Source organism: Calypte anna, chromosome 1 (genome assembly GCF_003957555.1).
Source record: "Calypte anna isolate BGI_N300 chromosome 1, bCalAnn1_v1.p, whole genome shotgun sequence".
NCBI lineage: Eukaryota > Metazoa > Chordata > Aves > Apodiformes > Trochilidae > Calypte > Calypte anna.
Genome location: NC_044244.1, coordinates 48855801 through 48877276, shown reverse-complemented (window position 1 = coordinate 48877276; position 21476 = coordinate 48855801). Strand labels below are relative to the sequence as shown.

Sequence of the window (21476 nt, the reverse complement as noted above, 5' to 3'; positions counted from 1 at the left end):
CTCACTTTTATTTCAGTAACAACTTTTCTGAGAATATTCATTTGAATATTGCTTCATAGTAGCTAATGAATGGTACTTTCTAAAGCTCACCTCTGTATTGTATAAAAACTTACAAAATGTTCATAATGTTGTGAATACTATGTTTATACATCTACAAACTTAAAGATGCTTTACCCAGCTGAAGATAAAACATGTCTTGAAAATGTAAGAGATGGGATAAGAAAGAATATAGCTCAGACTTCACTCTTTGTGATCACTGAGGATTATCACCAATAGTCTACAGACTTGTAAGGGATTTACAAATTAAAAAAATGTGATAGTGTGTTTAAGATTTATCTTAAAATTTTTAAATGCATCACAGAAACCACCATATTACCTTCACAAAATATTTTTCATTACATTAAGTAATTCAAATGAAAAACTCCTCTTTCTTTTTCCATATGGAAGCTTTTGAGAAACAAGTGAGCATGAAGTAGGGCTGATTCAATTCAAAGATGATTCCATCAGTTCTTCTTTTATGTATTTCTGATGAAAGGAATTATTTTACCAGGACCTCAATGCTTATTCTCCATCTTACTGATTGGACTAGTAAGAAGGTATACTCTTTCCAAGCAATGATTTGGGGCAGATCATACCAGCATCATTGCAAATCGCTCATGAAGCATGGCAAAATAGCCAGGAACAGTCTGAGCCAAGTATCTTAGTCAAATAAACTGAAAAAGCACATTACATGGTTACCAACAACCATGCAGGGAAAAGCACCAGAAGTCTGCAATTCAGTCCTCAGGTAGTCAGCACAATGCTCTTGAACACAGCCACTGGCAGCACTCGCTAACTCAGGCTTCCCTGTAAAAACACAAAAGTGCTGCTGTATTTCAATAGTGCCAGAGGAGCCTCAACTTTCACTCTCATTTTGAATTATGAAAACTTGCACTAAGTCAATCTATTTTGTATTAGATTTAATTGATACTCAGAGGTTTTTCCCCTCAAATTTTACACCAAATACAAAATGTCTATTAATTTATTAAGTAATTAAGTTTTGCTAAAAAAACAAACCAAAACACAAAAACCACACACAAAAAAAACCACCTCACCTTAATACTCTTGATCATAGAATCACAGAATTGGCTGGGTTGGAAGGGACCTCAAAGATCATCAAGTCCAACCCTTGATCCACTACTGCTGCAGTTACCAGACCATGGCACTGAGTGCCACATCCAGTCTCTTTTTAAATATCTCCAGGGATGGAGAATCCACTACTACTTGATATTAGTTCCCACTCAAACCTTATGAAAGGAATTTTTCCTCCCTTGAACATTTATGCACTGTTAGATTTTTAAAGTTACTCTTTCATAATTAAGTGATTAAATACCATGCACACAGATAGGATTCTTCACTTGTATAAGAAGGTAAGAGCAAAGCCCACTGTGTAAGGTACAATTATTGTTCCTTCCACATCAGTACTACAAGCATCCACAGCTGTAACAAACTTCAAAATCAAGACAGTAAATTCTTCCTAATTGGTAGCCTGGTCCAGTAGGACGAGCTATTATAAGTTATTTAATTATCCTTTCATAATATATTAAACCCCCGAAACTACTTCAGACTCAAGCATTGTAATTTAGCAGTCATAGTCTTTCATCTTCAGTGAGAAAAATTACACACTTTTCTCCTTCTCATCTGGAGTGTTGTTTTTTTACAGTTAAAGCATCCAACTCTTAGAACAAGTCCAAACAATATAATATTTACTAAAAAGTCTGAGAAAAAACCTAATAGATATTAGATCAATGAAATCTGTTTCCTGACTCAGTCATTACAAATAATTTATTTCTTGAATATGAAAAAACTGCATCATTTTTGACCCAAACTTCTTCTGAAATGTAAGTAGTCTAACCACTGGCTTATATTAATATTGAAAACAGTTATTTTACTTCGTTTCAATATTACTTTTGTTGTAAATATATGTACGTTTACATTTAGATAAATAGATCTCTTGCCATCACAGACAATAACAGCAAATGAGTTTGTTTTCAGTCTCATTCCTGTAATCGAGTGAAAACATCTACTAAAAAAAAACCAAAAACTGTTCTGAAAAACACTATTCATACGTGAATGAACAAATAAGGGCAGCAATTAATTTTAATTCCCTGATAACTACTCCCCATACACCTTTCCTCCTCCCTTTTACCCCTCTGAGGTTAAGTAATAGAAAATGGCTGAAAGTGAGAAAAAGAAGAGAAAGAAAATGGTGTGTCGAGGCACTTGATTGGTCAGATTTTGCTGCAGTCCCAGTTCCTGACACAGAGAAAGGAAGATTTACTAAGGTGAAGAGTATCAACAGTTATCGGAAAAACGTCTTGCCAGATTTTTATTTTTCCCCTCTAAGCAATTCTGAGTGGCTCCTTGATACCGAGTTCAACCTTAGGCTGTATTCAACCGAGTCTGACCGGTACTTAAGAGGCATAATTATGTTTTTTATAGCTGGGGGAAAAAGAAGGAAAAAAAAAGCTTTATTTCCAGTGCTTCAGTAGAACAGCATGCTCCCAAAGTTACATAAACCGGCCTCTAGTATAAATGTTAAAAAAATTAAAGACAAAGGGAAGGGAGAGAAAATTTTTGAAACCTACATTTTTCACTCATTAAATGCAGATCATAGGAGGGCAAGGGATTGTGCAGCTGAATTTAGTCAAGGAGAAACGCCAGTTTCCCAGATAGGTTCACAAAAATCACTGAATATGATAGATAGGAAAAAAGTCTTACTTTGCCAATAATTCTGGATTCGATGCTATGTTTTTCATCACCAATACTCCTTGAAAAATAAATCCTTTATGCTCAGCTCAGCAACTATTTCCGGGAGCCTAAACACAGATAAATAAATTCAAATATTCCTCTAACGATACAAACAGGGTACCCCAAGCCATAAAGGGTAACATGAGTGCGTCTCAGAGAAGAAACCACCAGAAAATACCTCTTTCAAAAAGAAATTCCTCTTGCCACCACCCTACTCCCATTTACCTCAGGAATTACCGAGAAGCGCATCAAACGGGCTGAAGTGATTGGGGGAACAAATTCACAGACAGGGACGTCCAGACAGAGACAAAATCACTGACCAAACGCCTCTTCTGGAAGGGTGAGATAGGACCAAGAAATAAGTAAAAAAAAAAAAAAAAAAATATTTGGAAAGGAAAATTAAGTTTTATAGTAGATTATAAAGTGTTACCATGTGAACTTAAAAGTAAACGCAGCATAGCAGGGGGCACTTAGAATGCACTCCCATCTAGATGCAGCTCTTTCTAATCGACGAGTTGTAAAGTCACCTTTACAAATTCAAGGAGTTTGCGTGTATACCTTTAAACATGGAGCCATACACAAAATGCAAAGTGCCATTTCGTCTCCTTTACAAAAGATGAGAATGATAGAATAACTGAATTGGAAGATTTAAAGATTTGAAAGATTGGACGAATTAAAGACCACCTAGTTCCAATCCCCCTGCATGCACAGGGGCACCTCCCACTACCTCAGGTTTCTCAAAGACCCATCCCAAACCTGAGCTTTCACACTCCTATGGAGGAGGTATCCACTGCTGCCCTAGAAAGCCTGTTCCAATTGAGTTTTAGGATTAATACTTAGACATTATCAACTACAATGTTCTTTACAATAACGTAAAGACACTAAGATAAACAGATTTTTTTTGTTCACGATGACCACAATACGAATAATCACAAACTTCTACGCCAGAGTTAAGATCAGAGTTAAGTTTGGTACTTACTTGATGACCTGTAGAGTCTCATCACTGCAAGGCTACCAGAAAAACACAGTAAAAAGTACCTTATTACGCAGGACAGAGTTTACAGCTCTCTTTAGTGCCAATGTGGTGGCTCTTAAAAGAGCCGTTGGGTTTTCGATCGCCTAAATGAGACGTTTACATGAAGTTTAAGCGCGCTCGCCGCGGATGCGCCGGGCCAGCTGGATGTCCTTGGGCATGATGGTGACGCGCTTGGCGTGGATGGCGCACAGGTTGGTGTCCTCGAAGAGCCCCACCAGGTAGGCCTCGCTCGCCTCCTGCAGCGCCATCACCGCAGAGCTCTGGAACCGCAGGTCCGTCTTGAAGTCCTGCGCGATCTCCCGCACCAGCCGCTGGAACGGCAGCTTGCGGATCAGCAGCTCCGTCGACTTCTGGTAGCGCCGAATCTCGCGCAGCGCCACCGTGCCGGGACGGTACCGGTGCGGCTTCTTCACGCCGCCTGTGGCCGGCGCGCTCTTACGGGCCGCCTTGGTGGCCAGCTGCTTGCGGGGCGCCTTCCCGCCTGTCGACTTACGCGCGGTCTGCTTGGTACGGGCCATCGCAGCAGAACCAGTCGCCCGACAGAGCTGAACGATTCTCTGTGCGAAAATCGGCCGCGGGACCCTCTATTTACAGCCACCCCCGCCCTATGATTGGCCAGTGGGGAGGAGCAAATCCCATTGGATAAGGGGAAGGATTTGAAAAGCCCGCCGTCCGTAGGGAGGGGGCCGTTGGGGCCGGGGTGGATAACGGCCGCTGCCCTCGCTTTAGTCCCTTCCGCACCCCCGCACCCCCCCCTCCTCCCTCTCCTTTTTTTTCCTGTCCCTCAGCTCTGCTCCCCGGCGCGGGGCCGGCGGCAGCAGCAGCAGAGCCCGCGGAATTTAGGCTCTGACCCAGCAATAGACGCTTTTACCGCGGTGACAACCCACCCCCGCCTGCCGTGGTTTCAGCTCCCTCGCAAAAGGCTTTTCCGAAAAAAAAAAAAAAAAAACTAAAAGTGGAAAGAAAAAATAAAGAAGCCCTCTCGCAGTCTGTTGCACCTTTAAGTTAGATGAAACGCTTTCAATTGTTTATATTTTTTGTCTGTGCGTTATCCTCTTACATTCGTCACCTAAGATCCATGAAGAACCTCTATATTCTTCCGCGCTCACTCTTTCCAAAGACTACGCCACTTCCAACCAAAATCTCTGGGGCTAACGAAATTCTACTTTTCTCTATAGAATTACACTTCCGCTGTCCGCGACGTCATAAATGGAAAGAAACGTTGTATTCCAAATGTTTCACATACGCAGCCTAATCCCTGTGGAGCTCCCTGAGTAAACAAGCCGCTCTGGCTAACTGCCATGTCATTTCTGAACGAAAGGTGTTCAAAGGGGTAAGACAATTTTTATTATAAAGGTTATAATTAAAAATTTGATTTTATTTTATGTAGGGACAGAAAGGGGGGAGGGGAAACTAAAGAAAACCCACAAAGACCAACCAAGCAAAAAACAAATTCTAAACATTTTCGTTCCTTTTTCTCTATACTTGCTTGAAAACTAGACCTGGAGACTATTTAAGAAATAAAAACTTTAGAGTTTTAGATTACGTGCTTGACACTTTCTATAAATCTGCCCACTAAGCGGTCAAAATAGGGCACAGACAAGATGACCCACATTACTCCAAATAAAACATAGTAATTCACTACCAATAAATACGTGGGAGACTACCGTCGAAATAGCGCTAAACACCACTCACCGAGCATCAATCAGTGTTAACGACTCTTTTACTGAATATGTGGGTGGCTCTTAAAAGAGCCTTTGGGTTAAAAACGGACGATCCCAGACGCTCTACTTGGAGCTGGTGTACTTGGTGACAGCCTTGGTGCCCTCGGAGACTGCGTGCTTGGCCAGCTCGCCGGGCAGCAGCAGCCGCACTGCCGTCTGGATCTCCCGCGAGGTGATAGTAGAGCGCTTGTTGTAGTGCGCCAGGCGAGAGGCCTCCCCGGCGATGCGCTCGAAGATGTCGTTGACGAAGGAGTTCATGATGCCCATGGCCTTCGACGAGATGCCCGTGTCGGGGTGCACCTGCTTCAACACCTTGTACACGTAAATCGAGTAGCTCTCCTTTCTTGTCTTTCTACGCTTCTTATCTCCCTTCTTCTGCGTCTTGGTGACGGCTTTCTTGGAGCCCTTCTTAGGAGCAGGAGCGGATTTAGCTGGTTCCGGCATTTTACAAGAGTGTCACTACCTGTCTATCCCAGGAACGACGTAAATACAATAGCGGAGACACCCTTATTTATAGGGATGGTATGCAAATGAGATGGCTCAGGACTGTTCTTGCCTATTGGACAATAAGGGTTCGTGATGTCAAACCAATTGTCAAGTCTGATTGGTCACTACTTCATCTGTTTTCCAATTGGTTAAAATCACAATCGCAGTATCTGCCAATCAGAAGTCGCACAGAGTCCCAGAAGGAAGGCATAAAAAGGCAGGGTGGTGGTAGTAGAGCATTTCATTCTTTTTCGTAGGATCGAAAGTAATTTCGGGTGTTTTTATTTGTTGCTGGTAACTTTTTTTAGATTTGCTAGTTCAGCTATGTCCGGCCGTGGCAAGCAGGGCGGGAAGGCGCGGGCCAAGGCCAAGTCGCGCTCGTCGCGGGCCGGGCTGCAGTTCCCGGTGGGCCGCGTCCACCGCCTCCTGCGGAAAGGCAACTACGCGGAGCGGGTGGGCGCCGGCGCCCCGGTGTACCTGGCGGCCGTGCTGGAGTACCTGACGGCCGAGATCCTGGAGCTGGCGGGCAACGCTGCCCGCGACAACAAGAAGACGCGCATCATCCCCCGCCACCTGCAGCTGGCCATCCGCAACGACGAGGAGCTCAACAAGCTGCTGGGCAAGGTGACCATCGCGCAGGGTGGCGTGCTGCCCAACATCCAAGCCGTGCTGCTGCCCAAGAAGACTGACAGCCACAAGGCTAAGGCCAAGTAAAACTCTTCCGACGAAACAACCCAAAGGCTCTTTTCAGAGCCACCCACATTTTTCTTGAGAGAGCAGGAACACTCGAGTTTGCCAATGTTTTTCTGCTGACAGATGATGTAATGAGAAACTTGGTTTAGACACAGCTTATGAAGTTAGTACTGTTTTTCTGTGTAACTTCTTAATCTTTGTCCTGCAGTTTCTTCTTATATGCTTGTGTAAACCTTTGTCAGTTTTCTTAAATCTGTAAGAGCAAGAGTTGGAAGTTGAAATCATTCACAGCTGCTGGGTGGGGGCTGGGGTCTACGGGTAAGGGATGAGACCGCGGTAAGTGGGCTTGGAGCCTTTTGCTCCGTGCTTTGAATTGGGAATTTTTGCCCTTAACCCCCGCCGAGGGCTGGGGAGGGGGCGGGCCCTTTTCCGCCCAATCTGGGGATAGCGCGCGGGTTTCAAACACACTCACTTTCCCTCGGGGATCATCTCCGGCTGCTCCTCTTTGGCGGGTGGAAATGGGAGTCACGAGCCTGGTGTCTAGTGGCTGCTTTCGGTTTTATGCCTCTTGAGATCTGTTGTTTTTTATTTTTTTTTAACTCATTTGCACCTTCCAAGCAATAGCGATAGCATTAGAAATGTTTTGGTCGGATGCTGTCCCTTAACTAAACCAGGGCTGTTTCCAAAGGGCAGTGTCAGCTACTCTTTGAGGGGGGGGATGGAAATCTTAACGGAGGGTCATGGGTTAAACCAAAATCATCTAAGTCGTACTTTATCACAGCATCTGAGTGAGCATATGGAAGTATTTTAGACAGTCATGTATACACGTGTCAGAGTATCATAGAGCACCAGTCTGGACTTGAACTCAGGAGTGGCTTTCAAAAGCATTGCTGGGTTTACCTGCAGAAGTTTCCATTCCTTTTACAAAATAGCCATCTTCTGCTTGACAGCTCTCTTTGCTTTTTGGGTGCGGCAGCCTTAGTCAGAGTCTTTTTGCGGGCTCTTAGCAGCAGAGGCCATCGGCTAATTTGGGCTCTTTGCCCCTATCTTGGTGGCATTGAGCGAGAGAGCACCTTGCTCCACCTACGTGGAGGTCATAGTGGCTTCAGTAGTCAGCCCAGTGGGTCTGGGGCCCGCGGGTATCCGAACGGTCTGACGCCGTCTTCAGCTTCATGCAGGTGGAGATTGGAGTCGCAGCAGTCTCAGATATGGTCAGAGAGTGATTTCAAAAAGGGGTGAAAAGGGTGCCAGGGGGAATATAAGTAAAGATAAGCAGCTGGAAGTTGGTATTTACAGGGAGGAGCGTCTCTGCACTTGGTGCCATGAGGAGTTTGTGGTTTGTTTGTTTGCTGTTCGGTGATTCCTAGGAACAAATTTTTTTTTCCTAATTCTTCTACTGTTATGGAAACTGCATCCCTTCATCCTTTCCTTTGTTAGGAAGCTGTTTTGGTTTGTTTGGTTTTTTTTTTTTTTTGGGGGGGGGGTGTTTCAGTAATGTCTTATGCGAAAGAAAGTAGAACTGCCCGAAGGGGAGCCAGAAATGCACCGCTGGGAGCCTCCAAACAAGGCTGCCTGAGGGGGTTGTTTTCTTTTTGTCATTAAAAATGCCCCTGGAGAAATAAGGCAGGAAAAAAAAACCACAACTTACTGCTTTTGGCTGTGTCCTCCCTCTAGAGAGAGAGATAGAAGTGAGTCATTGTAGCAACGTGTTGATTGAAAATGTTTTTCAAGCAGAAGGAGGTAACACAGTAGTCCCTGTCTGCAGCGTTGCTAAGAAACAAGATTAGAATCGCAGGGCTGGTTCTAAACGACACTTCCTTATTACACAATTTCCAAGCAGAATTTGTTTGGTTTTGTGGGGGGGGGGTTTATTACTTTTTTTGGGGGTGCATTTTCTTTTGAAACAGACTAAGGACTCTTTTTTTCATCAGTCCAGTTATGTTGAAAGAAAAAGCAGTGCATTGTTGATCTTCTACTACTCAGTGATGGACTTTATTGGTAGCCGTGCTGAAATTTAGAGCCAGGGTTAAAACTTTTGAGGATAACTTTCTATTATTATTATCAGTTTGTTTTGTGTGGTAAATCAAGCAAAATAACTTTCTATTGGTGAATATTGGTATGAGGGGAAGAGGTTGAATGGGCGTGAAGCAGAGGACTGATTTATACAAAGTCCTGATTGGGCCATTTGAAAATCCTGCGTTTTGAAACACGGGACTCCAGGAACAAATTTTACCCCTCTGAAACAGATGTGAGGAAGGGAGCATTTCCATCTTCTCATAAGCAGTGCTCACAAATGAAGTGCCTGGGAAGGAAGCGGGACTGGTTTATGAAATTAGGGCAAGCGTGGTTTTCCCCAGTGACGTTTGAAAAGTCACTCGAAAACACCCTTGTTGGAAGAAAAGAGTTAACAGGCACAAAGAGTCTAGATTACGAAACCAGGTGGGCTTCCGTAGTCGATGAGGCGGGGGGGAGGGAGCATCTGACCCTGGCGATGCCGACCTAATCTCAAAACAAAGACCGAAGGAGCCTCGAGATAAGGGAAAGGTAAATTTCTGCTTTACATGTAAAATTTGGAGTGACGGATGACCGATCATGTATTTTGCTGTACTTTCTTCTTTATTATTTTGTGTATAAGGCCTGGCTTATTTCTCAGTAGGTGTGCTAGCTTTTCGAATTATCACCTGTCATGCTTTTCTGCACTGAACTGGAATAAAACACATATTTCAACTCTGTGTGTCAAGTCGCCTTTGCACACCGGGTAAAGAACCCATATTTGAGACGTTTACTTAAGTATTCTAATATTTTCGTTTTTAAATGAGACACGAAGAGTTTGAAATCTAGTCTACAGTATTTTTTGTTATATTCTTCACTAGTAGTTGCCTTTAATAATGGTAAATCACAAATTTTACCATTTTTTTTCTCTGCTTTTCTGGCCATGTTTCCCCATTGAGGATGGAGTATATAAAGCCCTGTAATAGCAGTTTATGGCTAATACTGTTTTCTATTTCTTTGTATGTTTTTATTAGTACAGGTAAGCTGGTGTATACTAAAGCCTCTTTTCCTTCAGCTAAAAATATAGATGAAATATTTTCCTTCAATTACTGCATATTCTTGTTTCTCCTGATAATCCATTCACATTTACTGTAGAAAAGCAATATATTCTTCTGACTGATAACTTTGCTCATTAAAAATTAACACATCCTCTGTCTGCATACCACTGTTAAATAATGTTCTATATATATATCAAAACAGAAGAGAGAAACGGAGTATAGGACCTATTTACTTATGTGAATTTAAAAAAAAATTCTTTAAAAACATAAGCATTGTACTTCATTTCAGATGTAGAGTTTCCAACTAATCCAGATCCTTTTCCAAATTTCTTTCCAACTATTCAGGCAGCCTGAACTCTCAAAGAGCCTTCTGTATTGAGGAAGACTTCAGATTCAAGAACACTGCATCACTGATGCCAGTGGAAATGAAGGGGGGGAAAAATTGGTGCTACAGATCACTTACTTTAAGTGCACACTGATTCTCTTGGAAACAGACCTGCTTAGACAATTACTTTTTGAAAAATTATTGATATTGTTTATTTCTCTGAGGTACACTGAACAGGCTCGATTTAAGCATTGGTAAACATGAAAGAAACTCGCATGTCTCCTTTCACACGATTTCAGAGGCACTGGTGCTCACATTCAGGAAATTTGAATATCAGGAGTAAGGTGTGAAAAATAATTGCACTATAGCTATGGAAACGCAGCAGAAGGTAACAATACGTGCCCTGGGTGTATCTGGTATTCCTAGCAGATTGCCATAAACCGCAGCTAATTCCTTGGACATAGTTGCATCTTCCTTCACAAGTTCTCCCCAGTGTTACTGAGACACAGCTACGTAACGGGGGCATGGATCGGTGTCGGGGGGGTTCCCTCCAGCACTGCCAAGCAGCCGAGGCTCTGCATCAGCCGAGGTTGGGGGAGAGGGCGGGGCTGGTGGCACAAAGTTGGGGGCGGCCCCGGGCACCGCCCGCCCGGCGCCGCTGCGCCCCCGCTGCAGCAATTTCTGACCAATCCCAGGCGGGTAGGAGCTTCCCTCCCTTCTTGCCCTTCTTCTCTTCCTCCTCCTCCCTCAGATTACTTTCTCCCTCACCCCTCTTCTCCCCGAGGCGTTTCCGTGTCGTTAATCCTCAGGGGAGGAAGGTTCCTCTGCCGGGTGGCGGCGCGGAGGTGGCGAGAACCCAACCCCGGCCGCTGTTAAATCATAGAATCATAGAATTAGCCGGGTTGGAAGGGACCTCAGAGATCATCTAGTCCAACCCTTGACCCACCGGAGCAAATCAGCTTGCGTTTTAAATACCTCCAATTTTTCTTGCATCGATTGTTGGTTTTATTTTAATTGTGCTTTATTTACACCGTGATTGCTCTACCCAGGGTAAAAAAAAAATGAAATAAAAAAACAAAACCCAAGAGACAGTCGGGGCTTCAGTCTGCATTGTTAAAAAAATGTCATTTTCGTTCTGCAGACGTCACTGCTGAGAGATTAACAGCCCATCCTGCTTGAGAAACTACTTCTGTTTCCCATGGAGCCCGTGATTATTACAGCATTTCTTTGTACATTCTCCCCTAGAAAACTTGGCACATGACTACATGGTACAGATACAACATCACCATACTAACACGGCTGATATAGGCAAACTGTAAACATCTGCAGATAGCATTCATATCTACCACCTCTTTATTTGATTATTTCAACTCTCTGTACATGAACAATATTGCTCTTGGTATGTGGGGAGGGATTTCAAAATTGAAAACAAATCTGTGCCTCTTCTTTCAGAGGCCACAGCTTTTTCTTGACATGGAACTTCCTCTCTTGCCTCCTCAAATAGTTTGTGAGACAACTGTGGAAATATCAGTAAAAACCAGAACATGATGCAACTTTGAATACCTGAAGAAACAGTGAAATGAGTAGAAGCTGACAGGGGCGGGGGGGGAGGATATGTTTGTTTATTTTGGCAGATTGTTCCTTGAAGATTATTTTCACTTTATGAGAAAAACAGAACTTATACTGAACAAGTACATGTAACTGAATGAAAGCTGGTACCACCAGGGATCAATGTAAAGGTCTTTAAGAGATCAGAACTATTTAACATCAGTGTTTGGATGTGCTGACAGTTATGTGAGCAGTCATGCTCTTCAAAATTAATTTCTATAGAGGAGAGAAATGGCTCCAACCTTATCTTTTTACTCATCATCTTCTGCTCTTTTCTATCATGTAGAAAAAGCCTATAGAGATAAGGAAATAATTTGCTTAAGGAACCACCTATACTATTTAGGGAGCTCTTCTGACCTCAGTAACCTTTTGATTGATAAAATTTGATAGATTTAGCTACTGATGTTACAGACAGGAAGTAAGATTTTTACCCAGTAGGTGTCCCTGTTCTGAAACTGTTCTAGTATCCTTACGGAAGCTTAAACCTTTAATAATCTCATCACTTTTCTCAGAATTTTCTCCTTCGTTGCACTTGTTAAGAATCGTTAGGATTAGTAGCTAATTTACTTAGCATGACTAACTGGATTTGCTGAAGTCTTAGGCTGCAAGCAGTGGACTTTAATCTAGATATGCTTTTAGCTGGCATAGAGTTAACAGTCTTCCTAGAAGCTGGTACACCTCCATGTTATCACTTTTGTATGAGAAGAAAGTTCATAACACACTGATGTTTCAGTTGTTGCTAAGAAATGTTTCTCCTAAGTCTGGGACTTTTTAGTTTCCTGTTATCTGGGAAAGCAAGCACAGTGCACAAGTGGCAATCCGGAACATAAGGAGGCTACAACCATCACCAGAAGCTTCAACTCTGCAAGAACAGTTAATGGCTTGCTTGGAGACTCAGAAGTAATCCATCCAGTAAGGTGTTAGAAGACCCCAGACAAAAAATTATTGTTGGAATAAAAAGGCATATGAAAAACACATTAAGACCGTGTGAGAGGCAGGCACATAGATCAGAAGGGTGTAATTGCCCAGGGACTTCTTTGTTCATGGTACCTCTCTGGAGGTAGCCAGACTGAGCTCTTTTTTCTACCATGAAGTTCTTATTAAACGCCAGTACTAGGCACTCCCTGGGCATGTAGAGACTACTAAAGGCTGAGTGACTGTGCAGCTGCACCGGAGCACTTCTAATGAGATTTTATGTGTGGGGGGATTTCAAGATAAAATTTCATGTTACATTCTTTGAGTGTATGCATGCACATACAACAAGGTGGAAGTGTAACAGGACAGTATCATACAGAACAGTGGCATCACAGAATAATAATTATCAAGATAGTACTAGTAAGATTAAAATTTTATTACTTTCCATTGAAAAGCAGGTGTGAATGAATGTCATAACTTTGTAAAGGATGTTATAACTTTCTCCTATATGGTTTGTTTTGTTTTCAGCCTGAGTTATTCCTTGCCCACCTCTGCAAGTCTGAGGATAACCAGCACAAGCTGCTGAGTTACTGTATGAACACATCAGCACATGAAAAGGCAACACTTTTAAGTGTTATCAATAATTAATAAATACACACACCATTTCTCTGAGGTTTATAAAGCTCTATCAGAGATAGACCCTGCTGCTTCTAGGGTAGGAGCTGCACAAGAATTTCCATCTTCTACCTGAATGAAAACTACTTTGAATGCATCTGCGGTGGCCTTCACCACATAGGTTCAAGTAGAGCCCAAAGGCAGACACACACCTGAGAAGAAATACTACTGTGCCCTGAGACAGATAGACCCAGAGGGAGCAGTATGTCCAGGTCTCAGGTTCGTCAGGTTAGTCCAAGAAAATGGGAATGAAAACTAGTGTTAAGCTAACAAAAACTCAAACAGCACAGCAGTATCTTAGGGGCATATTGAGCTGTCAGGTACAAAATTTGGCCTGGCTTCAGTTTCCTTATGTATGGCCTGTGCAGGTTGTAAATTGATGGTCTGGGCAGAGATGGATAGCTTAGAGTTTCCATGTGAGTAGGATAGATTGAATATTAATTTTGCTTGTGCTGTAGTTATAAATTTGTGATGCAACTTACAATAATTTCTTTATTTTCTTTGAATTATACAATTTCTGTAATGTTTTCATCATGTTGGTTGTTACTGTAGACAAAAATACATCTCTGTGTTTATCTTGACTTCTACATTTCCTGTGATTATGCTCTGGAAGCACTTACATTTCCTTGAGAATGTGACCAGTTTTATTTCTTTCCCTCACAAATTTGTTATGTAAACAAAAGAGTACCTTTATCACATGCTACTGATTTGGGAGGTAAAGCAAATCTATACCTCCAAACTGTAGCTTTGCTCACACAATACTTTTGGCCAGTTTAAAAAACACACCACAGAGGATAAGTTGCTATTAATTCCCAAAATGAACTGAAAATACTTGTGCTGGCAGATCTACTGAGAGATCAGCACCTCCCTCAAATAACAACTAAATATTCTTCCTTAAAATCCTTCCTTAATCCTTTATAATCGAGGTTAGTCAACCACCTCCTCAAGGATGTAGTTATCTTTTGGAAAAGTGACAAGCATCAGCAGGACCAGCAGAATAGGAGATTGACAGCTGATAAGGAAGGGTGCTACACTCTGCTACCACACACCTATAATGGGAAGAGGTGTTGAGTCACTTTCTTGCTCCTTCCTGCCCTCACCTTACCTACTTCTTCACTCCAGTGTCCCCTCATTGTCTTCTTACATCACAGGAGATGCCTGAAGGCTCTTCCAACTAATGCTGCCTGACCAGAAAGAGAAAAGTAATTTTAAAATCTCTCCATACTGTCTTGATTAATGGGAAAAGTGGAATTGTAGCAGCAACAAAAATACCATATTAATGGGTAGTTTGTATATTCACTAGTTGCTTCTGAATTATAAAATCCATGTTAATTAATCACCCGATGTGGAAGATGAACACCAGCCACGAAACACATGACCAGTGTGGCATGATGGAAGCTGAAGTGTTACTGCAGAACTCAACCAATGTAGCTTGCTCAGAGCTCCTTCCTCCTTCTCCAGAACACTCAAAACTTTGAGCTTCTATACACAGGATGTATGCTCCTCCTTTTATTTAATTTTGTCTATTTTCAAGAGTGCCCCAACACTTCAATACTGAATATAGCCTTATTTTATACCCAAAGCTGTCAGTGAAACTTTAGAAATATACTACAGGCATACATTATGGTACAATAAAACAAGAAGAATGAACTGCCTATTGTTCGCTGGGGAAAATTGGGTAAGTATGACTAACAATAATAGAATACAGAATAATATTTCCTCAAATAACCCAATGACACAAATACAGAAATTTAATTTACATGCCTGGACGTTACTATCATATCTACAAAGAATCTTTAAAAAGACACATAATAAAAACTCACACATTAGACCATCTGTGGGCTTTACCTCTTTTAAAGGTAAGCACTTAGCTTAAGTCAGGAACAAATTACCTAGTCAGCCATTTTGGTTCTTCAGTTGGGTTGTCACTCTTCAGAAGCAGGGAGCTCTCAAGAAGGATAAAATTGATTCCTTAAGGAAATCTAATTGGAGAAAGTAAAGAAAGCATGATGTAAAAATTAGCGAAGTTTAAATAGATGCCACCAAAAAAGTGATCTAGTAAACTAAAACAAAGGAAGAAATAGATGCTAACATATTGCAATTTTTTTATAAAGCGAAAATCAACACTGGGAATGGGAGGTGAACAGGAAAGCTTGAAAGGCAGAATACATATTACCACTAAACAACATAAAGAGAATTAAAGTGCTAACATGGATAATTGACAGGAATGCTAACAGGCATTATGGTAGGCACCATTTGACATTATTAGATGAAATTAAGTAAGTTATAGAAAAAAAACATTAAAAGTAAACGAGGTTTTCTTGTATCCTATTCCCCTTGCAAAATGTAAATGGGGAGAAAAAAGGCTGCATTCAATCGTGGGTTTTTTTTCTCAAACAGTAACTGAACTGATAAGTAGTGTGCCAAGGTATGGTGATTCTAATACAAACTGAGAAGCTGTATATATGCCAACAGCACCATCAAGGTACATATGCAAAGACCAAAGGGTCTTTGCTATTTCTGTAGAACAAAATCCTACGATATTATATAAAGATATTATATAAGATATAAACACTATAAAGCTGACTATCTACACATGAAAAGAGGCTTATCAAAGAGGAGGCCAAATATCACAGCAATTCAATGAAAAACATACAAGAATGCTATGGAAATGGAGAAAATAAAATGCCAAAACACCCACCCAAAAGAAAATTATTTCAAGAATGAGGAAGGAAAAACAATGGAGGGGAAAATACATAAATAAATAAAATCAAAATTCAACGCAATAAAAGAGATGACTGAAAGTAAAAGGACAGTGAAATTACCAAGCAAAATCTTCTCACAATCACAGACCTCTATAGCAGTGGAGACCAAGTAAAAAACAGGAAAAATGAGGATAAATAAATAAAAAAAAAAAGTACCGACAAGCCAAACCCCAAAAACCTATGTAATGCAAGAATATAAAACCAAACAGGGCAAAACACTTGTCAAGAATGAAACGATAAAATGGTTTAAATTCCATCTCTTTGTTGATCTATCAAGAACAAAGCTAAAATACTCTCAAATACATATTCGGGATACGATAAAAAACTTAAAAAAACAGTGTATGCACAGAGTTAGAGGGCTTCCTACACCGGTCATGCCTCGGGGAGCCTCTGCAGCAGCTCCTAAACACCGTGGACCCGTGGTACCGAGAAACAGCCCCAGCAAATACGAACACCTCCCGAAAGAGTAAAGCTGCCGACCCCAAATGCCAGAACCGCTCAGGTCCCCAGAGATCTTGCTAACAGACAGGGCAACGACACGGGGAACGTTTCCCACAGGGGTCTCTCTCGACTCGAAAAATAAACGACTGACCGGAGCGTCGCCCTAGGGGCCCGCAGGCCCCCCCGGCCAGGCCCTTTGTCGGGACGCCGCGAAATGGCGACGGCGGCGGGAGGGAGGGAGGGAGGAGAGAGGGGAGAGGCGGGGGCTGCGCGGTCGGGAAGCGGCGCGCGCGGTCCCGCCAAGCCCATTGGCTGGATTTTGCTGCAGACCCGCGGCCGGCGGGGCGGGGCGCGGCTCCCCCACCGGCACCGGGAGTCGCGACCACCGGGCCGGGAAGCCGGGCCGTGCGCGGCAGGGAAGAGGGCGTCCCGTTCCCCTCCCCCACCCCGCGGCGGTTTATTCCCCCTGTGCCCGGTCCGAGCCCGGCCAAAGAGTCTTCTGTATGGCGGGGCCTATACCCGCCCCGTCCTTCTGGCAGGCGATGGGGCCAACGTCCCGGCACGCAGGGGGGAAGGGTGCGGAGAAGAGCCCGCCCTCGCCCTGCCCCGTCGCAGTCCTCAACCAGGTCGGACCGCCGGCAATATACAGAGGCGCGGGCGGTCACCTCGCTACATATCGGTTGAGTTAAGAGCGGTGAAAAGATGTCTGGTAGAGGTAAGGGCGGGAAGGGGCTCGGTAAAGGAGGTGCTAAGCGTCACCGCAAGGTGCTGCGCGACAATATCCAGGGCATTACTAAGCCGGCTATCCGCCGCCTGGCTCGGCGTGGCGGCGTGAAGCGCATCTCGGGCTTGATCTACGAGGAGACGCGCGGCGTGCTGAAGGTGTTTCTGGAGAACGTGATTCGCGACGCTGTTACCTACACCGAGCACGCCAAGAGGAAGACCGTGACGGCCATGGACGTAGTGTACGCGCTTAAGCGCCAGGGACGTACCCTCTACGGCTTCGGTGGTTAAATTGTTTCTGGGAGAGGAGAACACGCTTCATTACAACACAAAGGCTCTTTTCAGAGCCACCCACAAATTTCAAAAGAAGAGCTTTGGTCACGGTTGATGTAGTTTGTGGTGCTGCTTTTTTTACGTGCAATTCAAGGAGGGGGGGGGGGAGGGGAGGGGCAGTTAGTTGCGCGTTCAATGGTCACCGTTCGTATCCCTTTCTATACCCTGTACCCTCCCAGCCGGAAGCAACAGGCGACTGAATGCCGTGGTAGAGAACGCCCCCGTTGCACACTGACACGAAGACCAGGGTAGCGGATGGAGGCCTGGGTTCTAGAGAAACACTGGTCTTCTGAAAGACGTTGCCCTTCGTATTCAATTCTATTCTCCCTCCCCCATCCCGGTTATTGCTCCTCTTCCTCATTCCAAACGGGAACGGAAGGGCCAGACTGCCGCGAAAACCCGGATGCCAAGGAGGACACGCGTTATAGAGAGCGGCCGCCGCCGCCCCTCGCCCTCTCCCGCCGCTGGCTTCATCCTAGCAGCCTTCCTCAGGAAACTCATGAAATGGCGGCGCTCTTCTCTCTGCCATTCGGGGGCTAGACAAAGCGGGAAGGCGCGGGGAGAAGAATCGGCTAAATGCACCCTAAGCGCCCCAGCCTCCCCGTCAGGGAAAGAGGCGGCGAGCCCTGTCCGGAAATGCCTCCCCTTGTCCTTGCTCCCCCCCTCCTGCTGAGCGGCACCGCCACGAGCCCGCCCCTCCCCTCTCGCCCTGCGCGGGCAGCTTTAAAGGGGGAACCGCACAGCGGTTATCTCGCAAGGGGAAGGGGGGGGGGTGTGTCCCCACGGCCAAGAAACCCTTACCCCTTCCCCGCTCCCCCCACTCCCTTTGCTTCCGACATCGCAGCAGCAGTGATGCCTTTGAGCGCGGAAAAGCGCTCAGTACAGGCTGCCTACGCTTGCTCAGAAGCAGCAGCGACACAGCTCTCTCGTGGCATTGTGGTGGCTCTTAAAAGAGCCTTTGGGTTGGGTGGCGGCAGGGCAGGGGACTCAGGCGCGCTCGCCGCGGATGCGCCGGGCCAGCTGGATGTCCTTGGGCATGATGGTGACGCGCTTGGCGTGGATGGCGCACAGGTTGGTGTCCTCGAAGAGCCCCACCAGGTAGGCCTCGCTCGCCTCCTGCAGCGCCATCACCGCAGAGCTCTGGAACCGCAGGTCCGTCTTGAAGTCCTGCGCGATCTCCCGCACCAGCCGCTGGAACGGCAGCTTGCGGATCAGCAGCTCCGTCGACTTCTGGTAGCGCCGAATCTCGCGCAGCGCCACCGTGCCGGGACGGTACCGGTGCGGCTTCTTCACGCCGCCTGTGGCCGGCGCGCTCTTGCGGGCTGCCTTGGTGGCCAACTGCTTGCGGGGCGCCTTCCCGCCTGTCGATTTACGCGCGGTCTGCTTCGTACGGGCCATTACAACGACCTCTGGTACTACCAAACTGATAACCTCAGTGCTCTTCTGACTGTGACTTATACCGTGAGGAGGCCACGCCTTTCTGTCTCTGATTGGCCAAAGTAGCGAACAATTTAATTGGGTAATTCGAAACAGCCTCTATCCAAAGCGGCAGCCGACGGCTTCCCCTACATTCCCATTCAACTCTTTGAAATTAGATCTCTCAAGGAAAAATCAGTGTTTGGTTTGGTTTTTTTTTGTTTTATTTAGCTTTGAGCTGGAAGGGTTCTTAAGATTACTTCTGCAATATTTTGTTGGGTTTCTTTAATTATTGGGTTTTTTTCCATCGAGATCTTTACGAAATTTAGGTTCTTTTACTTAACAAATCTGAAATAAAATATTACCCTTTCTGAAATAAAATATTACCCTTTCTACGTAAGTTCACTGTCTTTTTCTTTTTAAAAATCCTTGGTGGCAGACTCCTTTGGAGGATTTACAGAGAATTATCTCGATAGAGGTAACCATTTCTGATAAGAAGTAGTTAGAAGGAAGTAGACCCGTGTCCGGAAATGGGAAGATGAAAAGAATAAAGCCTTAGTTGTAGCTTTAGATGGCACGGTTCAGCAAAGAAAGGGTTAAAGCGGGGTTTTCAAATTGGCCCAATGAGATCGCCACTTTCCATCAGCCAATGAAAAGCAAAGCTCAGAAATAAAAAGGAGACGGCTCCCTTAGATTTCATACTATTTTGAGTTTTTTCAGCAGTGTAAGGCGCGCGATTAGGAGACATGGCCCGTACGAAGCAGACCGCGCGTAAATCGACAGGCGGGAAGGCGCCCCGCAAGCAGTTGGCCACCAAGGCAGCCCGCAAGAGCGCGCCGGCCACGGGCGGCGTGAAGAAGCCGCACCGGTACCGTCCCGGCACGGTGGCGCTGCGCGAGATTCGGCGCTACCAGAAGTCGACGGAGCTGCTGATCCGCAAGCTGCCGTTCCAGCGGCTGGTGCGGGAGATCGCGCAGGACTTCAAGACGGACCTGCGGTTCCAGAGCTCTGCGGTGATGGCGCTGCAGGAGGCGAGCGAGGCCTACCTGGTGGGGCTCTTCGAGGACACCAACCTGTGCGCCATCCACGCCAAGCGCGTCACCATCATGCCCAAGGACATCCAGCTGGCCCGGCGCATCCGCGGCGAGCGCGCCTGAGTCCCCTGCCCTGCCGCCACCCAACCCAAAGGCTCTTTTAAGAGCCACCACAATGCCACGAGAGAGCTGTGTCGCTGCTGCTTCTGAGCAAGCGTAGGCAGCCTGTACTGAGCGCTTTTCCGCGCTCAAAGGCATCACTGCTGCTGCGATGTCGGAAGCAAAGGGAGTGGGGGAGCGGGGAAGGGGTAAGGGTTTCTTGGCCGTGGGGACACACCCCCCCCCCTTCCCCTTGCGAGATAACCGCTGTGCGGTTCCCCCTTTAAAGCTGCCCGCGCAGGGCGAGAGGGAGGGGCGGGCTCGTGGCGGTGCCGCTCAGCAGGAGGGGGGGAGCAAGGACAAGGGGAGGCATTTCCGGACAGGGCTCGCCGCCTCTTTCCCTGACGGGGAGGCTGGGGCGCTTAGGGTGCATTTAGCCGATTCTTCTCCCCGCGCCTTCCCGCTTTGTCTAGCCCCCGAATGGCAGAGAGAAGAGCGCCGCCATTTCATGAGTTTCCTGAGGAAGGCTGCTAGGATGAAGCCAGCGGCGGGAGAGGGCGAGGGGCGGCGGCGGCCGCTCTCTATAACGCGTGTCCTCCTTGGCATCCGGGTTTTCGCGGCAGTCTGGCCCTTCCGTTCCCGTTTGGAATGAGGAAGAGGAGCAATAACCGGGATGGGGAGGGAGAATAGAATTGAATACGAAGGGCAACGTCTTTCAGAAGACCAGTGTTTCTCTAGAACCCAGGCCTCCATCCGCTACCCTGGTCTTCGTGTCAGTGTGCAACGGGGGCGTTCTCTACCACGGCATTCAGTCGCCTGTTGCTTCCGGCTGGGAGGGTACAGGGTATAGAAAGGGATACGAACGGTGACCATTGAACGCGCAACTAACTGCCCCTCCCCTCCCCCCCCCCCCTCCTTGAATTGCACGTAAAAAAAGCAGCACCACAAACTACATCAACCGTGACCAAAGCTCTTCTTTTGAAATTTGTGGGTGGCTCTGAAAAGAGCCTTTGTGTTGTAATGAAGCGTGTTCTCCTCTCCCAGAAACAATTTAACCACCGAAGCCGTAGAGGGTACGTCCCTGGCGCTTAAGCGCGTACACTACGTCCATGGCCGTCACGGTCTTCCTCTTGGCGTGCTCGGTGTAGGTAACAGCGTCGCGAATCACGTTCTCCAGAAACACCTTCAGCACGCCGCGCGTCTCCTCGTAGATCAAGCCCGAGATGCGCTTCACGCCGCCACGCCGAGCCAGGCGGCGGATAGCCGGCTTAGTAATGCCCTGGATATTGTCGCGCAGCACCTTGCGGTGACGCTTAGCACCTCCTTTACCGAGCCCCTTCCCGCCCTTACCTCTACCAGACAT

General features: G+C 45.7%; 5 protein-coding genes and 1 long non-coding RNA gene across 8 annotated transcripts in view; 2 read left to right on the top strand and 4 right to left on the bottom strand.

Annotated features, from left to right (window-relative positions):
- The window catches only part of LOC103531231 (histone H2A.J), a 25395-nt gene extending 11791 nt beyond the window's left edge, over window positions 1-13604 (top strand). The window contains exons 2-4 of the mRNA XM_030468969.1: window positions 6694-9273; window positions 11246-11372; window positions 13156-13604. Of these exons, the coding sequence (XP_030324829.1) occupies window positions 6694-6750 (57 nt within the window). The 3' untranslated portion in view covers window positions 6751-9273; window positions 11246-11372; window positions 13156-13604. The remainder of the gene's footprint in view (window positions 1-6693; window positions 9274-11245; window positions 11373-13155) is intronic.
- The window catches only part of LOC103531106, a 26192-nt gene extending 4716 nt beyond the window's left edge, over window positions 1-21476 (bottom strand). The window contains exons 1-3 of the mRNA XM_030468982.1: window positions 21191-21476; window positions 8378-8397; window positions 4012-4371 (exon numbers count right to left, since the gene is read on the bottom strand). Coding sequence (XP_030324842.1) covers window positions 4012-4371; window positions 8378-8397; window positions 21191-21476 — 666 coding nt within the window. The remainder of the gene's footprint in view (window positions 1-4011; window positions 4372-8377; window positions 8398-21190) is intronic.
- LOC103531208 (histone H2B 8) lies at window positions 5537-6029 on the bottom strand. Its single transcript, XM_008496841.2, has one exon. It carries the CDS (start codon window positions 5992-5994, stop codon window positions 5614-5616), a length of 381 nt encoding a protein of 126 aa, XP_008495063.1. The 5' UTR covers window positions 5995-6029; the 3' UTR covers window positions 5537-5613.
- Window positions 11198-16860, bottom strand: LOC115600422. 3 transcript variants are annotated; one of them, XR_003988945.1, is made up of 4 exons: window positions 16660-16860; window positions 15195-15284; window positions 14408-14486; window positions 11198-11620 (listed from the first exon to the last, which is right to left on the bottom strand). It is a non-coding gene; the product is annotated as an uncharacterized LOC115600422 (long non-coding RNA). The 3 variants fall into 3 exon arrangements; XR_003988944.1 differs by lacking the exon at window positions 14408-14486; XR_003988946.1 differs by lacking the exon at window positions 14408-14486 and having other exon boundaries at window positions 11611-11667.
- On the top strand, window positions 17196-20137 carry LOC103531178. Its single transcript, XM_030445348.1, has 4 exons — window positions 17196-17520; window positions 18409-18662; window positions 18802-18976; window positions 19710-20137. The coding sequence occupies exons 1-4, from the start codon at window positions 17211-17213 to the stop codon at window positions 20135-20137; spliced, it is 1167 nt and encodes a 388-aa protein (XP_030301208.1). The 5' UTR covers window positions 17196-17210.
- On the bottom strand, window positions 18517-18965 carry LOC115600412 (histone H3). Its single transcript, XM_030468965.1, has one exon. It carries the CDS (start codon window positions 18960-18962, stop codon window positions 18552-18554), a length of 411 nt encoding a protein of 136 aa, XP_030324825.1. The 5' UTR covers window positions 18963-18965; the 3' UTR covers window positions 18517-18551.

What these genes read in the sequence shown, in the direction of transcription:
- LOC103531208 (XM_008496841.2), bottom strand. Translation starts at nt 5,994, where the DNA reads ATGCCGGAACCAGCTAAATCCGCTCCTGCTCCTAAGAAGGGCTCCAAG.
- LOC103531178 (XM_030445348.1), top strand. Translation starts at nt 17,211, where the DNA reads ATGTCTGGTAGAGGTAAGGGCGGGAAGGGGCTCGGTAAAGGAGGTGCT. An exon ending in TCCTCGAAGAGCCCCACCAG is followed by an intron (nt 18,663 to 18,801) that starts GTAGGCCTCGCT and finishes GACTTCTGGTAG; the next exon opens with CGCCGAATCTCGCGCAGCGC. An exon ending in GGCCATTACAACGACCTCTG is followed by an intron (nt 18,977 to 19,709) that starts GTACTACCAAAC and finishes CAGCAGTGTAAG; the next exon opens with GCGCGCGATTAGGAGACATG.
- LOC115600412 (XM_030468965.1), bottom strand. Translation starts at nt 18,962, where the DNA reads ATGGCCCGTACGAAGCAGACCGCGCGTAAATCGACAGGCGGGAAGGCG.